At 41.7% G+C, this 26593-nt stretch overlaps 1 protein-coding gene across 1 annotated transcript; it reads left to right on the top strand.

Annotated features, from left to right (window-relative positions):
* Nucleotides 1–379: 379 nt before the first annotated feature.
* Nucleotides 380–26593, top strand: LOC139358358 (protein sel-1 homolog 2-like). The gene is made up of 10 exons (XM_071078908.1): nucleotides 380–525; nucleotides 927–987; nucleotides 6390–6458; nucleotides 7831–7908; nucleotides 14359–14421; nucleotides 14967–15054; nucleotides 17649–17797; nucleotides 20344–20509; nucleotides 20616–20690; nucleotides 26391–26593. The coding sequence occupies exons 1-10, from the start codon at nucleotides 380–382 to the stop codon at nucleotides 26591–26593; spliced, it is 1098 nt and encodes a 365-aa protein (XP_070935009.1).

Here is a 26593-nt window from a genome sequence, read left to right as displayed (position 1 = left end):
AACAACTACTTTATAAGGCTATTACCTAAAAAAGTGATCTGTTATTACTTTGCATTTCATTTTGTGTTATTTTATGAATGTGTCTTTGGTACTATAATTTGTATTTTATATGAGGTCCAGTAAACATTAGGTAAATGTCAAAGTCATTTCATAAAATGTGATAAAATAGGTAGGAATTTAAATAAGCATATTCACCCCAAGACAACTCAGTTGAAGATCCATAGATTTTTCTTTCATCTTAATCATAACCAAAGTTTTAGCTTCTTAGATGGGAATATCCGGATTCATAATATTACTCTGTCAGATTTCAGCCTGCAATGAGTTTCTCATGTTAATCATAGAATGTGTAACTAGGAAGGCTTCCTCATTTTCCATAAACATGAAATTTGGACGTGAGGGTACCCTAGCTCCAGCTGTAGGGAAGACAAACCAATCTTTGTACAGTGCAATAAAATCCCACAAAGTTGGTACTTCAGTCAGCTCCAGCCACTGTGGTCACCAGATGGCAGCTACAGCTGCCTCCAGGTGAGGATGAAGTGCAATCCCAGGGCAGGATCCTAGAGCTGTTATGTAGCAGCCAGGCAGCTGAGTGTCACCCAGGAGCCCAGCCAGGATCTCCTGTGGGCTCATTCACAAGGTTTTTATTACATCTGTTTTACAAATAAGAAGCAGAGGCTGGAGACATAAAATAAATTGCTTCAAGGCTCACAACTGGGAAGTAAGATTGTTTAAGAAGCAGAATTTGAACTCAGGCCTTCAGAAATCAAAACCTGAGCTCTTTCCATTAAACTTCATTTGACCCAGGCCAAAACAAAAAACAGCCTCTAAAATCTGTTCCCTCATTTATAAAGCAAGAAGAAGAAATGACATGATCTCTCAGTTTCCTTTAGCTCTTTCTGATAGTGGGTTGGGCCTTCTGCTTCCAGATATCCCAAGAAGACAAGTTTAATTCCAGAACCATCCTTGTGGTTCAGGTACTCTCTGGGGGTAAGCACAGGCTGGTCCTTTTTTCTTCTCTCAGCCTAATGAACCGGAACTTGAATGGAGGACTCCAGTTGAAATATCAAACCTTACGACAGATTGACTTATCTATCAGTTATCTTTGTCTGCATTTTAAATAGTCCCAAACGTAGGTGGTTTTCAATAATAACCATTTATTTAATTCATGATTTTGACAGGTCAGCAATTTTGGTTAGCCTCAGCTGAGCAATTCTGATCTGGGCCAGGCTCAGCTCATCTTCGCTGGGCTTGCTCATGCATCTGCAGTTTGCTGAAACATTAGCTAGAGCTGGCTGGTTTATGATGGCTTCCTCTGTGACTGCTAGAATGACTGGGGTCCCTCTCCATGTGGTCTCATGCTCCAGCCAACTGGCCCAAGCTTTCCACTTGGCAGTCAAAGGTTCGAAGAACACCAGAGCAGAAGTCTCTTGAGGCCTGAGCTCAGAACTGACAAATCACTTCTGCCACATTCTTTTGGCCAAAGCAAATCACAAGGCCAGCAAGCTTGGAGAGGTAGGGAAATGGGCTTCTCCTCTCAGTGAGCAGAGCTGCAAAGTACTGCAGTCATTCTCGTAACATACCATAGTGTAGCTGTGCCAGAATCAACTTGGAAGGCAGGGGAGATGCATAAGGGAGAGGGAAGATACAAAGATACATCCAGTTTCCAAAAGGCTATTACTGCAGCTCTTTTCATGCCTCACTTCTCATCTTTCCAAGTCTCACCTCCTCAGAGAGGATAATGTTTTCTTTTCTTTTTATTTTATTTTCTTTTTTAATTGACTCATAATAATTATACATATTTATGGGATACACTGTGATGTTCTGATCATTACATAATATATTCATTATGTAATATATACATATGTATGCAAATGTGATGTATACATTATGTAATTATCACACCAGGGTAATCTGCAAATCCATCACCACAAACACTTGTCATTTCTTTGTCATGTTCTATTCAAGATCCTCTGTTCTAGTTATTTTGAAATATACAATACCTTATTCTTAACTACAGTCCTCAGCCTGAAGACCACCACTTGAGCCAGTATGCTAATATTTCAGTCCACCAAAGAGAATTATTAGTATAAGACTCTTCTTAAATATGATGCTCCAGTCCACTGCTCAGAAAATTAAATTTCAAAATACCTGGAAATAACTAGCTGGCCTTTCTTTTCCTTCCTCATTGTTGGGTTGAACTAATCTCTCTCATGAGTTGTCATCACAGAAAACATTTTTACCCTCCCCCTGACCAAATTCTTAATTATTGAAATATACTGTATATGCAATTCTTGATTACATTATCTTGAAATTTCTACACATAGATTTTAATTTTATTTGCATTTCTAAATATATGCAGGCTCAGAGTAAATTGGATTAGGAAAGTGGGATGTTTGGGTGAACATTATTAAAATGGATAAAGCATAATTAAATTAAACCTAGCAGAGGAATAATATCAAATTTGTAAGAGCAACTGCTTTGTCTATGCTGCTACCCATTAAAAAATTTTTAAAAAGAGCTAATACCATCTCTTCTCAGGATGATCTACAGAGCCAGAGATGAAAGAAGTATTCAGGCCAGGCACGGTGGCTCATGCCTATAATCCCAGCACTTTGGGAAGCTGAGGTGGGCGGATCACAAGGTCAAGAGATTGAAACCATCTTGGCCAACATGGTGAAACCCCGTCTCTTCTAAAAATACAAAAATTAGCTGGGCATAGTGACACACGCCTGTAGTCCCAGCTACTCAGGAGGCTGAGGCAGGAGAATTGCTTGAACCTAGGAGACGGAGGTTACAGAGAGCTGAGATCATGCCACTGTACTCCAGCCTGGTGACAGAGCAAGACTCCATCTCAAGAAAGAAAGAAAAAAAAAGTATTCATAAATATTTTTAGAACAATACATTTTCTTGGCATTTCATTCTAGGGGAAATGTTACAAACTGATTAAACTACAGATTTGCTTATAGCCGATGAAAAATCATGATCATTTTTTTAAAAGAGAGATATGGGTTCAAGTAATAAAACTTTACTTACTTAACATAATATCTGGGGCTTACTATATTTCATACTAAGACACCAGCAATTGTAAGACACACAAATATTTTATGTTCTGAGGAATAAAAAAAAAAAAACCAATATATATCATAATATGCCATTGATAGTAAGAAATGTCCTGATTGAAATGAGGTGGGAGGAGATGTACATCTTAGAATCTGTGAAATATGATGATGGGTGCTCAGTTAATATTTGAAGGAAGGAAGGAAGGATGGATGGATGGATGGATGGATGGATGGATGGATGGATGGATCGATGGATCGATGGATCGATGGATCGATGGATGGATACTTGATCTTAACTCTTCAAGAACAAGAACTCAGGTTGGCTCATGTGTATCCATCAAGGTAGCTTTCTTGGTGGTAGTTTCATGTGGTGTTTAATAAAGATTTATATAATTGAAGCAATAGTATTATGGACACGTAAATTTAAAAATGAAAAAAAAAAAAAAAAGGGAATGAAATGCTAAGTAAGCCATGACAGTGGAGCAGTGTGTGAGACAGAGTCTCAATTCCTTTAGGTCTTTATCAAATCATTATATTTAAGGGTGGGGAAAATGCCAGGATTTATATTTGCTTCTGGAGAACAAGTTACTTTCTTTTAAAATTTCACTGATTTCCCAGAATGAAACTTTTTTCAAAAGTCTCTATTACAAGATATTTGAGAACCAAATTACTAAACTGGACTTTGAAAATGATTTTACAGAATCATAATACTAGAGCGAGAAGAGCCCATAAAGATTAAAGTCCAGCTGCCTTGTTTTAGAGATGGATAGACATTCATTCATTTATTCATTTCTGAAACATTTCCTGATACCTAACACATAGCCCACACTATGCTAAGTACAGAAGATTCAACATTGGAGGAGACAAAGTAAGTAGATAATGAAATCAACGGATGAATGCCACAATACGGACAGGATGAAGTGCCCTGAGAGCACAGAGGAGGAGAATCTGAATAAGGAAACCAAGCCCAGGAGATAATGTGATTTGTGTAATTTACACAGTTACCTGGGGACATATTTTGGTCACAGCTCAGTAGAGAGATTCATGAGACACACTTTTATTTTTGATATTAGTGTTCTCTCATTTAGTAACTTGTACATTGCTATAACTTTCTCCTCTCCAGCTGACACTTAGATGATTCCAGGCATTTTATCTTCAGGATTCCCTAACATTTATAGATCTTCAGTGGCTTCTATTTTGTATTTTTTATTTTAAAATAAAATAAAATCCTTACAGCCGCGTGTGGTGGCTCACACCTGTAATCTCAGCACTTTGGGAGGCTGAAACAGGAGGATCACCTGAGGTCAAGAGTTCAAGATCAGCCTGGCAAACATGGCAAAACTCCATCTCTACTAAAAATACATAAATGAGCCGGTTGTGGTGGTCGCACATCTGTAGTCCCAGCTACTCAGGAAGCTGAGGCAGGAGAATCGCTTGAACCCAGGAGGTGGAGGTTGCAGTGAGCCGAGATCACAGCACTACACTCCAGCCTGGGTGACACAGCAAGACTGTCTCAAAAAATTTTTTTTAATTAAAAAAAATAATAAAGTCCTTAGCCTGGTATTCAAGACTGTTTATAGTAATGGTCCCATCATATTTTTGTAAGTCTTGGCTTTCGGATGTTGTATTTCAGCCACGCTGAAGTAGTTACTATTTTCTGAACACAACTTGGCCACTCTCATCCCCATTCCTTTGCTCAGGTTCTTCCCCTAGCCTCTGTACTGGTGACTTGTCACCATCTTTCATGAGGCCTCGATCACTTTAGCCCTCCTCTATATACTGTGGAGACAGAGTGGTGAGCTGCTTATTGATCTCCAGTACTAACTGCACAACTCTGACATGTTGGTAATAAGATCAGAAATTAATAACACCCTCCTGATGGTGCTATTGTGAAGATTAGGGAAGAAAAAGTTTGCAAAACACTTATTGGAGAACTGGATACAATGTCTTTTATTCTATCTCCTTCTAATTCGTTATGGAGTTTATTTTATACCACCTATTACATACTATCATACTGCTATTTATATGTATTCTCTTTCTCAGGAACATCGTTAGGGAGCAAATGTAGGAATCATGTTTCTGTTTGTCTATGAATCACCTATAATACGTAACATACTATCCTATATATAGCAGGCTTCAATCAAGTGTTTGAAAGGGTAAATGAAGATTGGGAGAGCTGGATGGATGAATGGATGCATGATGCCATGAGGTTCAGCAGTGGCAGCATTTGTACTTATGTCCACAAAGAAGTTAGCAACATTCCTACAGCAAACTTCCATGTCAAATAACTACCAGCAGTTCTTCCTTAAACATTCTCTTCTCTTTGAGAAGGAACATCTTTGCACATCAACCTGATCGAGACTTTTCAAAGAGCAGAAGGGTCGTATCCTAACAAGACACTTTGAAGAATGGCTTCACAGCTGGGCATTGTGGGGGTCGCCTGTAATCCCAGCTACTCAGGAGGCTGAGGCAGGAGAATCACTTGAACCCAGAAGATGGAGACTGCAGTGAGCCGAGATCATGCCACTGCACTCCAGCCTGGGCGACAGAGTGAGACTCCGTCTCAAAAACAAACAAACAAACAAACAAACAAACAAACAAAAACAGCGGTTTCATATCACATTCTTGAGACTGATTTCTTTCATTGCTCTATATGGTTTCCGAAGAGGGGCTTTCCAGAAGGTCAAGATGAGGCCTAGGGAGTGTGGCAGCAAGGGACAAGGATAGCCCTTACGTGTTCTAGACAGAGTGCTTCATTTAATGTAATGACCTAGAAAAAATCAGAGGCTTTACTGGCCTCCTTCAATTTGAGTCAGAAGGAATTGTCTTAAAGCTCACTTCTGCATAAAGACCTGATCTCAGCAGCCGGGCAAGTGTGTCTGGTCTTACTATGCCTATAAACATTAGGATACTGTGTATCCAATTCTGCCAACCATAGTAAAACCTCTTATTAAGTACACAGTGTCAACAGAGAAGCCTGCTTTTCAAAATAATGGACTATTTAGCTTCACAGCTGGGATTCATCTCTCCCTACAAAGCTACATTCCCGTTGTGGCTTTCCAAATGTAAGAAGCAAGTCCTCATGTTATAAAATGATACGAAAGAAAGAGATGGAGACACTCTTCCACTCCTCAGGTTATGGCTGAAAAAGCACTTGGTCGGAATAGTGCCTTGAACAAAATGGGCATTTCACAGATGTTTCTTAAGCTCAGTGGCCAGAACCATAGATATTTTTCGAATGCATATTGAATTAAATAAAGTGTGGCTCAAAAAGCTATTTTGAAGGATTTATTTTGTGACTAGCAATAACACTGTTTCTTTTCTCTCCAGAAAGCATTACACTTCTTCTTAAAGGCAGCAAAGGCCGGGAGTGCAAATGCCATGGCATTTATAGGAAAGGTACATGCTTCATCTTGATTCATAGTTTTCATTTATTAAAAACCTAAGAAATTAGCAGCGTGTGCCTGTTGTCCCAGCTACTTGGGAAGTCGAGGTGGGAAGATCACTTGAGCACAGGCGACCAGCCTGGGCAACATGGCAAGATCCTCATCTCAAAATAATTAAAATTTAAATTTAAAAAATAAAAACCTAACATGAATGATACCAGCTCATTGAACCCATTGTAGAGGGACAGCGCAGCAGGCCTCTCGGACGGAAGCAGCTGAATGGGGCGTTTGGCTGCAACCTGAGGGTGGTATTCTTGAAGTGACGGTTTGGGAAGAAGCCCCATATAACAGCAGCCTTTATCTGGGGCACCAAAAGCAACCTTAAAAGTGCACCTGGGACAGGCGCGGTGGCTCCCGCCTGTAATCCCAGCACTTTGGGAGGCGGAGGCTGGTGGATTGCTTGAGGTCAGAAGTTCAAGACCAGCCTGGCCAACATGGTGAAACCCCGTCTCTACTAAAACTACAAAAATTAGCTGGGCGTGGTGGAGGGTGCCTGTAATCCCAGCTACTTGGGAGGCTGAGGCAGGAGAATCACTTGAACCTGGTAGGCAGAGGGTGCAGTGAGCCGAGATCACGCCACTGCTCTCCAGCCTGGACAACAGAGGGAGACTCCGTCTCCAAAAATAAAAAGTAAAATAAAAAAGTGCACCTGGCCCAGGGCTCCTCCTCTGAGCATAGCTATGAGCCTATGACCACCCCACTCCCCAATACGTAAGAGGAGATCCAGGTTGGTTGAGTGCTGGAGACGGGTACAGGTCTGAGCCCAATCAGGCCCTTCTCTCCTCTACCATTGGAGTGTGAATCAGCTCCAGACTGACCAGAGCTATCCTTATGCCACCTCTGATGGGAGGCCTCCTATGACTGCAGAGTAGCCTGGTGGAGGGTTCCTCTGGAAATGCATGCTCTTCTCTCTCCTTCAAAGACTATTCACTCCCCTATGTGCCACTCTTGGCTCCCTGCGGCCGATTTGCATTAGTTACCATAGGGACAAATGTCCTGCTTCCTAAGTGCAACACACAGTAAATGTAGATGCAAAACAAAAGAGAGAGAGAAAACAGAAACAGGGTCCATTTATTTGCCCTCAGGCAGGGTCACTCCAGAAATCTGTAATAAATGGTACTCTTACTTTTTCTTGTTGTTTTAAATTGAGGTAAAATGTAAATATGTAAATAACACAAAATTGACCACTCTAAAATATACAATTCAGTGGGCATTTACTACTTTCAATGTGTTATACTAGTCTTACCTCTATCTCATTTTAAAATATTTGCATTACCCTCAAATTATTTTGTTTTTTTCTATCCTCTTTTCATTTTTCTTCCTAGATGTATTTAGAGGGGAATGCTGCCGCACCGCAAAATAATGCTACTGCCTTCAAGTACTTTTCCATGGCAGCCAGTAAGGTATGTCCTTAATGCAATGCTGTAAACACATACACACAAATTGCTTTTATTACATGCAGACTGGTGCCAAAGAATGGACTTCAAAGTCCCAAGCCCAGATAATGGGCCAGTAAGGATTTTTGTGTCCTGGAGAAGTATAATATTGGTGATGGGAGTATGCAATGACAGTAAGGGAAGCTACGACTTGTCTTCTTAGAAAATGAAAAATGGCAGTGGCTTGTGCTGCCCTAGCAGAGGCCAGGAGGAAGCCAGACAGAAGTTCAGCTTTCCCCTCTCCCTTATGCAATAGATGAGGCCATCTAGCTCAGGAACAGGAAACAAAAGAGATGAGGACAGAGGAAGGGAAAAATCCCTCTGTCGGCCAGAGCTCCCTCTGGCGGAGGTGGGAGCTTGTCAGGGAGGAGGCCAGGGCAAGGAGACTGAGAATAGGGATCTGGAGACAGAATCCCTGGCTTGAATGCCAGCCTTGAAACTGACTAGATGTGTGAACATGAGCATGTTACTTAACCTCTCTGTGCCTCAATTTCCCCATCTGTAAAATGGGAATTTAAGAATATTTGCCTGTCAGGCACAGTGGCTCGCGCTTGTAACCTCAACACTTTGGGAGGCTGAAACAGGCAGATTGCTTGAGCTCAGGAGTTTGAGACCAGCCTGGGCAACATGGTGAAACCCTATCTCTACAAAAAGTACAAAAATTAGCCCGGCGTGCTGGCACACACCTGTAGTCCCAGCTGCTCAGGAGGCTGTGCCTCATATTGTGAAGTACTTAAAGCAGTGCCTGATACATAGTAAGCGCGCTATTATCTTTTGCAGTGTGGGACCAGTAAGGTAGAGTGAACTTTGGAGCACATTCCAGACAGAATGAATTAGCTGTACGAGGGACGAGAGAAATGCTATAATATGCCTCCTGCATTGAAGTCTCTGCCTTTGTTCCTGGGCTCCGTGAGGCCGGTATCTGTCAAATAAGACTTAGTAGACTCCTCTGAATCCCTTTCATGCACAAAAGATGGCCTCATCCCAACACCCATCGGCCTGCTCTTGGCGAATGGCCTTGGTAAACTTTCTATCCCTGCACAGTAGGAAGCATTTTGTTGTCTTACAGTTGCATACTGGAACACTGGCAGTAAAGATGTGCTCAAATCAGGAATCATTTCAACTGTTCCCAGTTTTTAAAAACCCACACACTGCTCTAGGAGCCTATTTATAAGTGACTAGCACCTCCGAGCTGCTGCAATTGTGGTGTAAATTACTGAGAAGGCTAGTACTTGGCTTCTCTCCCTTGTAATGTATATGAAATTGTTGCTCAGCAAGGCAGTTATCTGAAGTACCATTAGATTAGGATGACAAGGAAAAGCAGACTGAAAAGGAGTGACAAGGAAAATGTCTTATAATCTGGCAAATAACACTGATTTGTCAGCCCATAAGAATAATGCCAGGGAGATGGGAGTGTAAATTAACTCAGCTTCCAAGCTATTCAGGGTTGTGGAACCAACCAGCAGTGATCTGGGTCTCTGGTGCGCTGAACCCGAGCTGCTTTCCTTTACAAAGGAAATCTGAACTTACAATTAAGGTAATTATTCTAAATGGCATTGGGTAGAGATGGCCACATACTTCTTGATCAGTACCTGGACAATTTATGAGATTTCTCACTCTTACTACTTTTTTTAAAACTGCTTTGTAAATTTGTTTTTAAATGATATCAATACCATGACATAGAGCTACAGATTTTACAACCTCTTTTGTCTTATTTACTTAGAAACAAGCACAGTGACTGAATGTGACATTGTGCCCATGTTGGACCACATTCCTCCAGTTCTCTCTTGCGCCCCTGAACGTCAGGCCCGTCCCCATCTCCATACTTTTGTCATCTGCCTCCCCTTCCCAGAGTCTCTTATTCTAAGTCCTACCTATCCCTCAGAGCACAGCCCAGTCCTCCCTCCAGCCACAGAGCTGCCCCTGCCCTTACTGGCTCACATGATCTCTTTCCTCTTCTGAACTTACCCTGCATTCACTCCTGCTGCTGGGATTTAACTGGTTCCTACCTGTTGCTTCTCCCCTCCTGTCCAAAAGCCATGTGTCCTCAACTAGAGGAGGGCAAAGGTCCTGCCAAGGGGTTATTAAATAAAGGGGTCCAGAGCAGGGGTTTATTAAATATTTGCCAAAGAAAGGCCTATTTGCTCCCTGACTTCATGTCAGTTAACCTAAGCAACAGCATTACATCCTAAAACAGCAGGTGTATACTGGAGGGGTTGGCTATACATATGGTTTTTCTGGGCCAAAAAGTGTTTTAAAAATCAGTAAGCTGGCTGGGCATGGTGGCTCACGCCTGTAATCTCAACACTTTGGGAAGCCGAGGTGGGCGGATCACCAGGTCAAGAGATTGAGACCATCGTGGCCAACATGGTGAAACCCTGTCTCTACTAAAAATACAAAAAATTAGCTGGGTGTGGTGGCATGTGCCTGTTGTCCCAGCTACTTGGGAGGCTGAGGCAGGAGAATCGCTTAAAACTGGGGGGCAGAGGCTTGCAGTGAGCTGAGATCCTGCCACTGCACTCCAGCCTGGCAACAGAGCAAGACTGTCTCAAAAAATAAATAAATTAAATAAATCAGTAAACTTGACATCCAAATCTAAACATCCAGCTTTTCTTGAAAATGGCAAAAGCTAGCCAGGCATGGTGGCTGACACCTCTAAATTCCAGCACTTTGGAAGGCTGAGGCTGGTGGATCACTTGAGGTTAGGAGTTCGAGACCAGCCTGGTCAACATGGTGAAATCCTATATCTAGAGAAAGTACAGAATTAGCCGGGCATGGGGGCGAATGCCTGTAATCCCAGCTACTTGGGAGGCTGAGGCATGAAACTCACTTAAACCCAGGAGGCAAAGGTTGCCATGAGTTGAGATCATTGCACAGCATTCCAGCATGGGTGATAGAGCAAGAGTCTGTCTTTAAAAAAAAAAAAAAAGAAAGAAAAGAAAAAAGAAAGAGAAAAGAAAATGACAAACGGTAATGAAACAGGACTGCCATTTTCAGCTGGAGCAGAGGAGCTGAGAGCTGCTGCTGCCTTCACGCAGGGCAGGGACTCTGTGTGTCTCCATCTGCACCACTGTCTCCACCACCCGGCATATTTTATTTCTTTTTTTTTTTTTTTTTTTTATTTATTATTATTATACTTTAAGTTGTAGGGTACATGTGCATAACGTGCAGGTTTGTTACATATGTATACTTGTGCCATGTTGGTGTGCTGCACCCATCAACTCATCGTTTACATCAGGTATAACTCCCAACGCAATCCCTCCCCCCTCCCCCCTCCCCATGATAGGCCCCGGTGTATGATGTTCCCCTTCCTGAGTCCAAGTGATCTCATTGTTCAGTTCCCACCTATGAGTGAGAACATGCGGTGTTTGGTTTTCTGTTCTTGTGATAGTTTGCTAAGAATGATGGTTTCCAGCTGCATCCATGTCCCTACAAAGGACGCAAACTCATCCTTGTGACTTCAAACTATACTACAAGGCTACAGTAACCAAAACAGCATGGTACTGGTACCAAAACAGAGATATAGACCAATGGAACAGAACAGAGTCCTCAGAAATAATACCACACATCTACAGCCATCTGATCTTTGACAAACCTGAGAGAAACAAGAAATGGGGAAAGGATTCCCTATTTAATAAATGGTGCTGGGAAAATTGGCTAGCCATAAGTAGAAAGCTGAAACTGGATCCTTTCCTTACTCCTTATACGAAAATTAATTCAAGATGGATTAGAGACTTAAATGTTAGACCTAATACCATATTTTATTTCTTATATCACCGGCATGGTTCCTGCAGGTATCTGAACTGGCCACTCCTCACCTGACAAATTCTAAATAGGTACACTGGGTCTTAAACAGTGATGGGTAATTCACTGAGCCCCTGGGGTCCCAGGGACTCCCTTAGAGGAGAAAGTAATTTGTCCCTGCTATTTTAACCTTTCTCCTTTCTCTCTCCCTTCTTCCTTCCCTCCTTTCATTTCTGTTTCCTTCCTTTCTGTATTAGTCCATTCTCACATTGCTAATAAGACATACCTGAGACTGGGTAATTTACAAAGGAAAGAGGTTTAATTGGCTCACATTTCAGCATTGCTGGGGAGGCCTCAGAAAACATACAATCATGGCAGAAGGGAAAGCAACCACGTACTTCTTCACATGGCAGCAGCAAGGAGAAGTGCTAAGCAAAAGAGGGAAAAGCCCCTTATAAAGCCATCAGATCGCATGAGAACTCACTCACTATCACAAGAACAGCAGCACGGGGGTAACCGCCCCCAGGATTCAATTACCTCCCACCAGGTCTCTCCCATGATGCATGGGGATTATAGGAACTACAATTCAAGATGACATCTAAACGAGGCTAATTAGAAGAAGACGGACTCACTAGACTTTGCCACATTCATCACACTGAGCCTTACTACTTTCAGAGCAGAGCAACCCGAGACTCCCAGAACCACAAGAGATGTGACCAGGAGAGAAGAGGGAAGAAGAGAGCAGAATTATACCATCTGTTTTAAACACGGATGTACTGTCCTTAAGAACTCTTACAATAGCAGATCCTCTCATACGATAGGCTCAAAACTTGGAGTCTTGAAACCATTTTTGAAATATGCCTTCTCTATTTATGTGCTATTCCTGTGTTACTGAGGGTTACTCTGGCTGCATCTACAATAACTAAATATAGGTGGTAAGAAGAAATTTGGAGAGCTTTCTATTAGAACATAAGTTCCTGCAGAAATACTAGAAACCTGTAAAACATACCTACAGATCTGCTGAATGAAAGTCAGTTGGTCGGCAGGGCACAGTGGCTCACACCTGTAATCCCAACACTTTGGGAGGCTGAGATGGGCAGATCACTTGAGGCTAAGAGTTTGAGACCCACCTGGCCAACATGATGAAATCCCGTCTCTATTAAAAATACAAAAAATTAGCTGGGTGTGATGGCACGCACCTGTAATCCCAGTTACTCAGAAGGCTGAGGCAGGAGAATAGTTTGAACCCGCGAGGCACAGGTTGCAGTGAGCCGAGATCACCTCACTGCACTCCAGCCTGGGCAACAGAGTGAGACTCCATCTCAAAAAAAAAAAAAGAAAATCAGGTGGTCAATCACAGTTTCTTACTGTAGTCACTAGAGGGTGAAATGCATGATAGGAGATGGAAAGAAAGAGTTTTCTCCTTGAGAAAGTCACTTTCAAAGTTCACTCTTCATCCAAAATTGATATGCTAAATATCTATATATTTGAACATGTGCTGACTACTAAATGTGCGAAATACTCCCTTCCTTAGAGTATTCAGAATATTAATCAGAAAATAAATGGCAATTAATTTAGCATCAAGTTGAAAAGGAAACATCAGGGATGTTATAAGCAATAAATTTGAATAAAGAAGTATACCAACAATGCTTTACTATCTGTAGTGGCTGGACTGAAATCCACAGTCTCTAAAATGTGATTTGGCCATTTATGTCAACCTCCTTAGACCTGAGTAGGTAACAAGTGTCTGGATAGACTTCTCCCTTCTGGAAAATTCCTACACATCCTTTAAGACCTAGCTCAGATGTCACCACCCCCACTCCTGACAATTCGATCTTCTTCAGTTCCTAGTCTCAATCAGGCACTAGAGCGTCCCTCTTCTAGGTGTCTGTAACACTCTCAATCTACTTCTTTTTTTCCTTTCTTTCTTTCTTTCTTTTTTTTTTTTTTTCAGGCAGAGTTTTGCTCTTTCGCCCAGGCTGGAGTGAAGTGGCGCAATCTCGGCTCACTGCAACCTCCGCCCCGTAGGTTCAAGCGATTCTCCTGCCTCAGCTTCCCAAGTAGCTGGGATTACAGGCGTCTGCCACCACGACTGGCTAATTTTTACATTTTTAGTGGAAACAGGATTTCGCCATGTTGGCCAGGCTGGTCTCAAACTCCTGACCTCAGGTGATCCCCTCACCTCAGTCTCCCAAAGTGCTGGGATTACAGGCATGAGCCACCACGCCCGGCCTCAATCTATTTCAACTTTAGGACTTACCACATTTGACAGAACTCTTAAGAAGTGTTGACCTGCCCCTCCCTTTTAACATGGCTCAGAGCCCAGTAGTGTGTGAATTCTCCAAGGCAGGGATTATAGCTTCTTCATCTTTTACCTTTCACCTCCTACCTCTGCCCAGTGCCTACTATGGAATCATATACAAAGCAAGTCCTAAATAAGTGTTGAATACAAGAATGGAGGAGAGATTTGACTTTTGTTTCCCTCTTCCCTTTTCTAGCCAGAAGGGTTTATGAAAGTATAAAAGGAGAAACTAGAGTGGGTCAGAATAACCGGTCAACTGCCTTGATTAATCTCTTACTGGGTGTATGTCAAATATTTTGAACAATTTTGCAGTAGTTTTCCTTATCATGAATTCTTCTGGGACTTTACTTGGCTTTTTAAAACTCTTCTAGGGCAATGCAATTGGCCTTCATGGGCTTGGTCTTCTTTACTTTTATGGAAAAGGAGTTCCCGTGGTAAGTTGAATTATTTTATTATCTTTTCATTTGTAGCAATTTATAGGGTAAAATTCATGGTCATTCATTAGTTTAAAGGAATTCATCTCTATTATCTGGTATGCCAAACTGTTATATCAGATAATAGAGAATAAATCCAGTGAAATATCTGCCAAAGAGACACTGAAGAACAAGCTTGTGACAATAATAGTAATTCTAATTATACCTTAGAATCATAGATTCTAAGTAACCTTAGAAATCATCTCTCCTCTGAGGACTTTATTGATGGAGAAATTTATCTTCTTAGTCTTTTAAGTGACCTTCCCCCAATATCTAACAAAATGTACTGTCAAGGTAGAAAAAGACATAATTATGATGAAAATGAGACATTAGCTCCTAATAGAGTCTAATATAATAATGAAATAAAATATATAATGTTTCTGATACTATTTTAATTAGCCTAAATCACATAGGGCACTGTCTATACTCCTTTTAAAAAGTGGAAGGCAATTGTTTCCATGGAGTTTTACTTGTGCCTTTGAGTAATAGAGTGTAATTATCTGCAGAATTATGCCGAAGCACTTAAATACTTTCAGAAAGCTGCGGAGAAAGGGTGGCCCGATGCACAGTTCCAGTTAGGCTTCATGTACTACTGTAAGTGCCATAAATACGGCTGCTTTATTTAGAATGACATATGCACTATTAATATTAAGTCTGCTCCTTTTATAACAAACATCAAACGGTTGGTGTGAGTGGTTTAGACAGAGCATTTAGGCAACAAATTAAATAAGAATTTGAAAAAGACTAAAGAAAAGTACACCAGTTGGGAGAGGGGACAAGGAGGTGCAGAGTCAGGAAGCTCACCTATGACAAGGTTAAGTTGGAGGTGCTAGCGATATCCCATGCACATCCTCAGAAGCAAGTATGAAACTCATAAGAAAGGTCAAACTTACAGAGAAGGTTCGAGAGGCATCAGCACACAGCTGTTAGTTAAGAGTAGTTGAGGCTGCAAAAGGAAAGGAGCAAGAGGGTGAGAGGAAAGAGCGATGGACCATGGTAGATAACTAGTGATCCTCCATTCTGTATTGAAGGGTAGGCAGGGGAAGTACATCACTGAGAATATATATATATACACACACACACATCTTAATGGAGCCAAGGGAAGAACTTTCAAGGAAGAGTAAATGAATGAGCACCCCTGTGAAATGCAGTGAGAAACCTGGTTTAAAAAAACAAGAGGCCAGGCATGATGGCTCACCCCTGTAATCCTAGCACTTTGGGAGGCTGAGGCGGGCAGATCATGAGGTCAGGAGTTCGAGACCAGCCTGACCAACATGGTGAAACCCCGTCTCTACTAAAAATACAAAAATTAGCCTGGTATGATGAGGGGCGCCTGTAGTCCCAGCTACTCAGGAGGCTGAGGCAGAAGAATCGCTTGAACCCAAGAGGTGGAGGTTGCAGTGAGCCAAGATCACACCACTGCACTCCAATATGGGCAACAGAGCAAGACTCCATCTCAAAAAAAGAAAAAAAAAAAACAAGTAAGAAAGAATGAAATATCTATAAGACTTGGCAATACAGAGAATGTGGGTGACGTCATTGGACTGCTTGGGGTGGAAGCCGGATGACAATGGCATGAATTTGAGATCAGAAATTTGAGAAATAAAAGTATTCTTGCAAGCAGCATGCCCTTAAAGGGAAAGAGAGAGAAGGAACTCAGCATTAGGGGGACTAAGGACCCAGAGGGTGTTACTTTTAAGATGGCAAGAGACCTGAGCATAATTATAACTGATGGAAAGAGATTCTGAAAAACTTTGGTGGTATTAGCACATGATTGGGCGCAGAGCAGTGGAAGCCTCTTTAACCTTGATAGATAGGCAGGATTGCTCAGCCTCAAAGACTGGAGGGTGGAAAGGATGATGCGAATCTAAGTATGGGGGAATGGGATGGGGAGAGAGGCGAGTGAGGAAAAACGATATGAAGTTTTCTTCAATGATCTAGTAGGTACAAAGTTGACTTCTGTGAGCAAAAGTAGAGTGGTTGGCTAGGAGGTCTCAGAAAGCCATGAAAGTTTGTAATAATCTCTGTGGGGAGTGAGAGAGGAAGTGGCCAAGATAAACAGCAGGACATCTGAACACACCTGAGTATCCCCACCAAGTCCTTCATGTCAGAGGCAGAGCCAGGGCAGCAGCAGACCGCATCATCAAGGAGGTCACATCCAGTCAAGGGGTCACTGGCATTTTCCACAGTGGCCCAGCAGGAGCACCTGTTTTGTACTATCTTGGGGGGTTGAGGTTGCCTAAGATGGCCTCGTTCTTTTAGTTCATTCCAAGTTCTTGGCTTGGGATCTACCAGATTTCCCAAGTTTCTAGAATAAGAAAAATAGTCATGGCTAATGTATATTAAGTCTTTGTATGTTTTAACTCATTTGATCCTCTCAACACATCTACGGAGTATCCCACAGTGGACAGATGAGCAAACTAAGCCAATGTTGTGGTTGGACACCTTGCCCAGGATCACACAGTTGTGGAGCTGGAATTCAAACTCAAGCTATTTGCCTCCAGAGCTTTTGCTCTTAATCGCTACATGGCACTGCTTCTAAAGGCTCCAGTGTTAGAGCTGGAAGATAACTTAAAGATAATCTAAGGAAAGCCTTCACTTTTGCAAATAAAGTGCCCAACTCACAAAAGAACTAATGAGAGAGCCAGGACAAGAATTTTGGCTGCTGGGAGTCTGCTGGTTCTCTGATCTAGCTTCAAATGCCTATTCCTGCTCTAAGCAGGAGTTTGGTGAGAGTTCGGCTTCTTGGAGCTTGGATTTACCTGCTGCATATGCCACAGTTGTGGCTGGGAGAAGCTGTATGGGTGCCCTGATATGGAAGGATGACAAAGATGGCGAGATGCATCATAGTGGGGCTTTGGGTCCTCAGAGACCATCACTTGATTTCCTTTGCATTAACTTTAGTTATGCCATAGTGGGGAGATACTTTCACAAGACTAAGTAGTCCTTCTTTCTCGATTTTTTTTTTTCAGAATGGCTCAAGAATATAAGTTTCCATATTCTTACTTAGAATCAAACTCAGTGTTCACCCCCACCTTCACAAATAGTGGATTTAGAGTAGCTTGACTTTTGGTTGGCTTTTCCCATCGTATTTACATAGCAGGCATCACTATGACTATTATATTCAGTGATTATAATATAAAAAATAAAGTCAATAAGGGATGGCTTAAAATGATTTTAATTTTCAGCTGGCTCTGGAATATGGAAGGATTATAAACTTGCCTTCAAATATTTTTACTTGGCATCTCAGAGTGGGCAGCCCCTCGCCATTTATTGTCTGGCCGAGATGTATGCAACAGGAACAGGAGTAGTAAGATCATGCAGAACTGCTGTGGAGGTAAATGCAATATGAGGTTGTTTTTAAAGCACTTGTCATATATGACACAGAGGAGGTGATACTGTTCTTAAATTGTTGGTGTCTTTGATTTTATAAATATTACCTCTTTTCTTCCAGTTGACAATGTGAATACTGACATTTGTCAGAGGGGAAAAGCAGTGATGTAACTCGGGGTGGGGGAGACAGAGAAAAGATCTCTCCTCTCTCTGACATTTGGCTTTTCATCAAGTTCAGAGCTCACCTCAATATGCAGTTAAGGAGCTCTGTTTCAGCATTCAATCAAATCACCAGGGCAATGTGGGACTTCTAGTGGGATAGGGAGTTGCTACTTGGGAAACGAAAGGCTAGATTTAGCCTAGAAAATGTAGCCCACTTCTTCCGAGAAAGCAGCATCCTTTGGTTTTTGATGATTTGGATGACAATTGAGAAAGTGAATTCTTTCAGTCTGAGCCAGTGATACGCTTTCCAAAAGAATGCTTTTAGGACCTTAATGTCCTTCATTGATTTATTAAACACGTCTGCTGCACCAGCATAAATACTCTATGTTGCAATCTGGCCCCTCTGAAGCTCATTTCAAAAGCTGCCAGCTAATGATCTATCTTTAGATTTGCTCCTTTGCCAACTTCCTAATGAATTATGTATGGCTAACCTCTTTTGGTTACATAAGGGCTATTCAGCTAAGTTGACATTTGTCCCCCTAGGGCTCTGCACACCTTCCTCACAGTTATGTCACCTACACCCTTTGGCACTGTCTTCCCTTCGTTCTCTCCTTTTCACATCAGCTATGGCCTTAGAACTTGCCCTTGCAGAGCCGCACTGCTCAGAAAGTCCCTTTAAAACAGAAACACACACACACACACACACACACACACACACACACTAGCGATACATTCTTATTCTTCCATATAGCCTCCAAGTCAGGAAAGTTTATTATACAAATTTAAAATCTGAGAGAAACAAGAAATGGGGAAAGGATTCCCTATTTAATAAATGGTGCTAGGAAAATTGGCTAGCCATAAGTAGAAAGCTGAAACTGGATCCTTTCCTTACTCCTTATACGAAAATTAATTCAAGATGGATTAGAGACTTAAATGTTAGACCTAATACCATAAAAACCCTAGAGGAAAACCTAGGTAGTACCATTCAGGACACAGGCATGGGCAAAGACTTCATGTCTAAAACACCAAAAGCAACGGCAGCAAAAGCCAAAATTGACAAATGGGATCTCATTAAACTAAAGAGCTTCTGCACAGCAAAAGAAACTACCATCAGAGTGAACAGGCAACCTACAGAATGGGAGAAAATTTTTGCAATCTATTCATCTGACAAAGGGCTAATATCCAGAACCTACAAAGAACTCAAACAAATTTACAAGAAAAAAACAACCCCATCAGAAAGTGGGCAAAGGATATGAACAGACATTTCTCAAAAGAAGACATTCATACAGCCAACAGACACATGAAAAAATGCTCATCATCACTGGCCATCAGAGAAATGCAAATCAAAACCACAATGAGATACCATCTCATACCAGTTAGAATGGCGATCATTAAAAAGTCAGGAAACAGCAGGTCCTGGAGAGGATGTGGAGAAATAGGAACACTTTTACACTGTTGCTGGGATTGTAAACTAGTTCAACCATTATGGAAAACAGTATGGCGATTCCTCAAGGATCTAGAACTAGATGTACCATATGACCCAGCCATCCCATTACTGGGGATATACCCAAAGGATTATAAATCATGCTGCTGTAAAGACACATGCACACGTATGTTTATTGCGGCACTATTCACAATAGCAAAGACTTGGAATCAACCCAAATGTCCATCAGTGACAGACTGGATTAAGAAAATGTGGCACATATACACCATGGAATACTATGCAGCCATCAAAAAGGATGAGTTTGTGTCCTTTATAGGGACATGGATGCAGCTGGAAACCAACATTCTTAGCAAAGTATCACAAGAACAGAAAACCAAACACCGCATGTTCTCACTCATAGGTGGGAACTGAACAATGAGATCACTTGGACTCGGGAAGGGGAACATCACACACCGGGGCCTATCATGGGGAGGGGGAGGGGTGAGGGATTGCATTGGGAGTTATACCTGATGTAAATGACGAGTTGATGGGTGCTGACGAGTTGATGGGTGCAGCACAGCAACATGGCACAAGTATACATATGTAACAAACCTGCACGTTATGCACATGTACCCTAGAACTTAAAGTATAATAATAATAAAAAATAAAATAAAATAAAATAAAAGCAAGCAAGAAGTCCATTATCTAGAGAAAAATAAAAAAAAAATTAAAATAAGGCTGAGGAAGTTTCCCTCAAGACAAAAACAAAACAAACAAACCCAAACACTTCTGATCTTTGTGCCTATAAAAGGTATTAACTCTTTACCCTAAATAATTTGCAAAATATAGACCTAAAATCCTTCCCTGACCAGCCCGTAGGAGTTGAAGACTGATTTCATTTCTCATTTGCCTGGGGTGAAGCATACTAGCTAACTAGTCTCCTTGATTTCTCCTCCCATATACAGCTTTATAAAGGTGTCTGTGAACTAGGCCACTGGGCTGAGAAATTCCTGACAGCTTACTTTGCCTATAAGGATGGTGATATAGATTCTTCTCTTGTTCAGTATGCACTGCTTGCAGAAATGGGATATGAAGTGGCTCAAAGCAATTCAGCATTCATTTTGGAATCTAGTAAGATAAGTTAAAATTCTCTGCAATCCCCCAATCATACATATGCATATATGACTTTACTACAGAGGCATTTTAAGCCTTCCTAACGGAATGTCTCCTTTTTTAGAAAAGGCTAACATTGTTGAAAAAGAGAAGATGTATCCAATGGCGCTTCTACTATGGAATCGAGCTGCCATTCAAGGTATAGAACCCAAATAAAAATAAGCACATACCCGGTCCCTGTCCTCTGTTATTCATTAGGTTTGCTTTAGCTGCGTGTTTGTGCACATAGGCAGCAAGGAGCAGAATATCAAGTAGGTGACATTTCAAACTATACTGATGTTAGGGTCAGTCTTTGGTTAGAGATCATTTCCAGGAATTTATTTTCCCCATTATTATCAAGGTCCCTGGTTCAGCAAACCATAGGAATTTTTCTACGGCTCTGTCTCCATGGCACCAGAACAGTTCTTTGAAATACACAATTTTACTCAAGAAACTAGTTTCTTGGTCTGGCTTCATTCATTCATTGCTGAGATCTTGACTGAACTAATCAGAGATGTGACCCATGTCTCAATGAGTTTACAAGCAAAATTAGTTATGTATATATCTAAGGCTCATGTGATTTCTCTATTAAAATATCACATTGATGACCACCATAAACTTCAGATCTTTACTACAATCATTAGCACATGAGAATGAAAAACCAAACCAAAACAAAACAGATACATGGCAGGATCCTCTCCCTTTTCCTCGAGTTTCCATGTCTCGCTTGCTGGCATCACATGAATAAGGAATATAAGATACCAGTGGTGGGAAAAGTAATGGCAGGTGGTATTTGCATTGCATTGCAATGTCTCTTACTATTTTCCCCCTAAAATTACACTATTGAAAGCAGAGAAATACTGCAAAGCTGTCACCATTGGCATTTGGATATGTGAAAACTCTCTTGCAATAAGAGAGCAATTTTGCTTCCAATTAGGTTTCTTAAAATTGTCTTATGCTAAGGCCAAATCATCCCTTTTCACAGGAAGTGAATAGGATAAAAAATTATTCTCAGCTGACACTAATATGAAGCAGAGGAAAAAGTCACAGTGGTGCTTTCTCACATCCAGCTGAGCCGGTAGCACAGCAACAAGCCATCAATGCAATTTTAGTGAGACATTCCCCTTAAAAAGTCTATGTTTTATAAAATGCAATGAAGGCCTTATTTAGAGTGGGGAAACAATACCCACAACCTCTCAGCCATGGCCAGTCAGCTCAGTTACAACAAATCCAGGTTTATTCCAAGCCAGGAAATAGTGTGGAAATTGCAGCAAGGAAAAGAGACACTGAAAACAAGGGTACATTGATAGATACATATTTTTTTCTTTTAAGACAGAGTCTTGCTCTGTCTCCAGGCTGGGGTGCAGTGGCACGATCTCGACTCACTGCACCCTCCGCCTCCTGGGTTCAAGCGATTCTCCTGCCTTGGTCTCCTAAGTAGCTGGGACTACAGGCATACGCCACCATGCCCAGCTAATTTTTGTATTTTTAGTAGAGACGGGGTTTCACCATGTTGACCAGGATGGTATTGATCTCTTGACCTCGTGATACGCCTGCCTCGGCCTCCCAAAGTGCTTGGATTACAGGCGTCAGCCTGTACTGGCGCCCAGCTGGTACACTGATATTAAACTGAATTTCTCAATATAAGAAAGTCAGACTGCTAAAAATAATCATGTGTCCTAAGAGAGGTCAGGCATAAGTGTCCCTGAAGATATGGCTACTGAGTGGCTCACTTGGGGTTAGGAAATCTAATAATGAAATTTTCCAATTAGTCACTGGCTGTACTCCTTTTAGCAGTTACTCATGTGAAGAGGGTGCTGAACTATCAGGACTCAGTCACTGCCCTGTGACTATGAAATCAAAGTGGAAATCCCTCCACTGTCAGTTGATCCCCACGGGAGCCTGTCCGGATCACCACATGCTGCCAGTCAGCCCCCTCATTAGGTGGAGCTGAATTCCCCCAAGAACCAGCTTGTTCACTGCCTTCCATTCTTAGAGACTTCAGGGATGCTGCTTACTGCCTGCACAATTTGAAAATGCACAGAATTGTCCTATCTCTTTGTGGTTATAGCCCAGGAGAAATCTTAGGGTCAAAGGAGGGCAGCTTTGGGCAAAATTAGAGATGGAATAGGTTTCTCTTTAGGGCTCCATGGACCTCCTGCTTCTCCAGACTCCCTCAGGCCTCTTTTCTGGGCATCATCCTTATAAGTTCTTGCTCCCAGTTACTGACCTGTACATTTGGAAGCATTTGGAAAGCAAGTCTGGATAACTAATGTCTTTGTCAGCTAAGAATTTTATAGACCAGGTGCAGTGGTTCACACCTGTAATCCCAGCACTTTGGGAGACCAAATTGGGAGAACTACTTGAGGCCAATAGTTCAAGAACAGGCTGGGCAACATAGTGAGACATCATCTCTACAAAAAAACAAAAGATAAAAAAAAAATTAGTTGGGTGTGGTGGTGTGCACCTGTAGTTCCAGCTACTCAAGGGGCTGAGGCAGGAGGATCTCTTGAGCCCTGGAGATTGAGGCTGTGGTGAGCCGTGATCACATCACTGCACTCAAGCCTGGGCAACAGAGTGAGATTATGTCTCAATGATAATAATAATAATAATATAATAAATAAAAAAGAATTTTATAATGTTAGCTGTATTCAGAGAGACTTAAAGATGGTTCACGGTATTACATCTTTTTGAAGTGTCTACATTTTAACAGAAGATTCTACAAGATTAGAATTTCAGTACCTAAGGGAATAAATTCCAAAGGATGTTAGGCACTACATTAGGCCAAATGAGAAAATTTTGGAAGGAGTCCTATATCACTTAATGCTAGACCTGAGCCCATACAGGGCACTTCCTCTTTTTCTGAGTAAGCCAAGACCATGCCAGAAGGGCTGGCCATAGCTGAGATGGCCGTCCTAGATGAGTGTTCCCTCATCTTTTCAATCAACACTCTCCTGGTGGATGGGAACATAGACCCCAAGGAGACCCTTAGGGGTCATCCCTAAGTGGACTTCAAAAGACTGATAGATCTTAAAAAGTCACATGAGTTTTTTCTACTTGACATATTTGTGTTTATTGGAAAGTAATATTCTAAAGTACTTAATATCTGGGGAAAGTATTATCTAAAAAGTTTCCTTGCATGTCCATCCATTCATTCCATATGTATTTATCAAGTACTATTCCAGGTTCTGGGACTGTATTAGTGATTAAGAGTTCAAGGTGCTTGTCCTCATGAAGTGCCTGCCCTCATGTGGAAGAGAGAAAATAAACTAGTAAGCAAATCAGATAGCAGTGACATGCTGTGAAGGAAATAAAACATGGAGATGACGTAGAAAACTTCTGGGGTGGGGGCGGAGGGGAACTTTAGACAAGGTAATTGGAGACGGCCTCTAGGAGAGAAGTGGCATTGGCGCTTCTGAGAATGAAGAGAAGCCAGCCACAGGAAGAGTCAGAGAATTCCGAACCTGCCAGGTAGAGGGCCTTGAGGAATCAAATGCAGGGATCTTGTGCAGAGGGCAGTTGAGGCATGATTGTAGGTCGTAAGGAGTCTGACTATTATTCCAAGGGTAAAGTGAAGTCATTGGAAGATTTTACACAAGCAAATAACATAACTTGATTTTACATTTTAAAAAGATCATCCTCTAGCTAAACAGTATGAGGTTTCTCTTCAGAGTGATTGAACTATTCTAAAATTGTGGTAATGCTTGCACATCTCTGTGAATATATGAAAAACCATTTCGTTGTACCCTTTAAATGGGTAAATTGGATGGTATGTGAATTGTATCTCAATAAAACTGTTACATATATACTATATATAACATATGCATGTATTTTACATATATATATATATATCTCATGCTGGCTGGGTGTGGTGGCTCATGCCTGTAATCCCAGCACTTTGGGAGGCTGAGTTGGGAGGATTGCTTGAGCCAGGAGTTTGAGACAAGCCACAGCAATATGGTGAACATGGGTATGGTGGTGCATGCCTGTAGTCCTAGTTACTTGGGAGGCTGGGATAGGAGGATCGCTTGAGCTTGGGAGGCTGAGCTTGCAGTAAGCTGAGATCATGCCATTGTGCTACAGCCTATGCGACAAAGCCAGGCCTTGTCTCAAAAATAAATAAATAAAAATAAAAAAAAATAAAAAGATCGCCCTGGCTGTTGTGTGAAGAATGGGTTGGAAAGTGAAGATAAAAGAAGAATTTGAAGCCTATTGTATTGTAGTATTGTAGGCTGGAATAGGCAGTGGAGGAGATGTCAAGAGTTAAGCGTGTTTCAGAGGCACAACCAACAGGACTTGATGAATTGGCTGATGGAAGCAAAGGAAAAAGAACTAGGAATAATTCCCCCAGACTTATGGCCTGAACAATGGGGGCGCTGTACTGAGACAGGGAAGAAACTATTTCATTTGGAGGAAGGTGTGTAGGGTGCTAGGAAATCTCTACTGGGCATTTTAAGTTTGAAATCCAAGTGCAGACATCAAGAAGGCAATCATAAGAACCTGGGCCTTGGGGAGAGAAAGATGGTAGATATAAATTTAGAAATAGTTAATAAAGACAGTCAATGGAACGAAACGAGGTCACCCAGAGAAAGAGTTGAGATGAAGCAAAGTGTTGGAGAGAGGTGGGGAGGAGAGGCGAGAGAAGAGAAAAGAGGGGAAAGAAGAAAGAGAAAAAAAAAAAGGAGTTAGGGGCAAGCCCTTGACATTCCACATTTAGGAAGTGGGCAGAGGAGGAGTCAGGCCAGAGTTTGAAATAAAGAGCCCATGAGGTAGAAAGGAAACCAAGAGAAGGCAGTGCCATCAATGCTCCGACAGGACAGTGCTTGGGCAGATGGGGCCCATCACTCCAGTGCTGCTTGGACATCGAGTAAGATGAGGACAGAGATGTGGCGATGGATTTGGCTGTATGAAGGCCTTCTACCACCTTCAAAATAGCAGCTTCACGGGCAACGGGGCAGAAGCCAGGTTGGAGTGGGTTGAAAAGTCCGTGGGAGGTGAAGCTTTGGAGACAGTGAGCATAGAACACACTTTTGAAAAGGTTCAGTGTAAAGGGAAACAGAAATGGGGCATGAGCTAGAGGGAGACACCACAGGATAAAGAGAGGGTTTATTTTTGTTCAGAGAAGATGCTAGAGCGTGTTTGAATGGCGGATGGGATTGATCTGGGAAAGAAGGTGACAGTGGTGACGCAGGAGAGTAGAGCTTCAGGAGTGACATCTGAGAATGGGAGGGATGGGATCCAGCTTCCCAAGAGTTAACCTACTTAAAAAAATTAAAAGATAAAATTGGTAATTTTTTGTTCTTTAAGAACATTTGGCCAGGTGCGGTGGCTCATGCCTGTAATCCCCACACTTTGGGAGGCCGAGGTGGGCGGATCACCTGAGGTCAGAAGTTCAAGACCAGCCTGGCCAACATGGTGAAACCCCATCTCTACTAAAAATACAAAAAAATTAGCTGGGCGTGGTGATGGGGGCCTGTAATCCCAACTACTTGGGAGGCTAAGGCAGGTGAATCGCTTGAACCTGAGAGGCAGAGGTTGCAGAATGTGCCATTGCACTCCAGCCTGCCAGCCTGGGTGACAAGGATGAAACTATCTCAAAAAACAAAATAAAATAAAATTGTACTATACCATGGATGTTACACTATAATGAAGACAGTTATCATTGAGTGTTATATTTGTATTGCATAAAGTATATCTAATTCCAATTCTGGGGTTCTGAGTGTTTTTGGTTCTTTTTTATACTTGGTTATAGATACATATATATTTTAAAGGACTGAAACAAGATTATTAGGTTGAATTCCTGAGAACTATACATAAATCATTTGAGTTATGATTCTTCTTTTTCTAATATCTCTATCAGGCAATGCATTTGCTAGAGTAAAAATTGGAGATTACCATTACTATGGCTATGGGACTAAGAAAGACTATCAAACAGCAGCCACACACTACAGCATTGCAGCCGACAAATACCACAATGCGCAAGCCATGTTCAATCTGGCTTATATGTATGAACATGGCTTAGGCATCGCAAAGGTAATTGTGTTGGTAATAATTCAAACCTAG

This window comes from Macaca nemestrina, chromosome 15 (assembly GCF_043159975.1).
Source record: "Macaca nemestrina isolate mMacNem1 chromosome 15, mMacNem.hap1, whole genome shotgun sequence".
In the NCBI taxonomy this organism is placed as follows: Eukaryota; Metazoa; Chordata; class Mammalia; order Primates; family Cercopithecidae; genus Macaca; species Macaca nemestrina.
Note: the sequence above shows the minus strand (reverse complement) of the source record. Positions and strands in the feature narration are given on the sequence as shown.

What these genes read in the sequence shown, in the direction of transcription:
- LOC139358358 (XM_071078908.1), top strand. Translation starts at nt 380, where the DNA reads ATGAAATTTGGACGTGAGGGTACCCTAGCTCCAGCTGTAGGGAAGACA. An exon ending in GCAGCTACAGCTGCCTCCAG is followed by an intron (nt 526 to 926) that starts GTGAGGATGAAG and finishes TTCTGCTTCCAG; the next exon opens with ATATCCCAAGAAGACAAGTT. An exon ending in AGCATTCATTTTGGAATCTA is followed by an intron (nt 20,510 to 20,615) that starts GTAAGATAAGTT and finishes CTCCTTTTTTAG; the next exon opens with AAAAGGCTAACATTGTTGAA.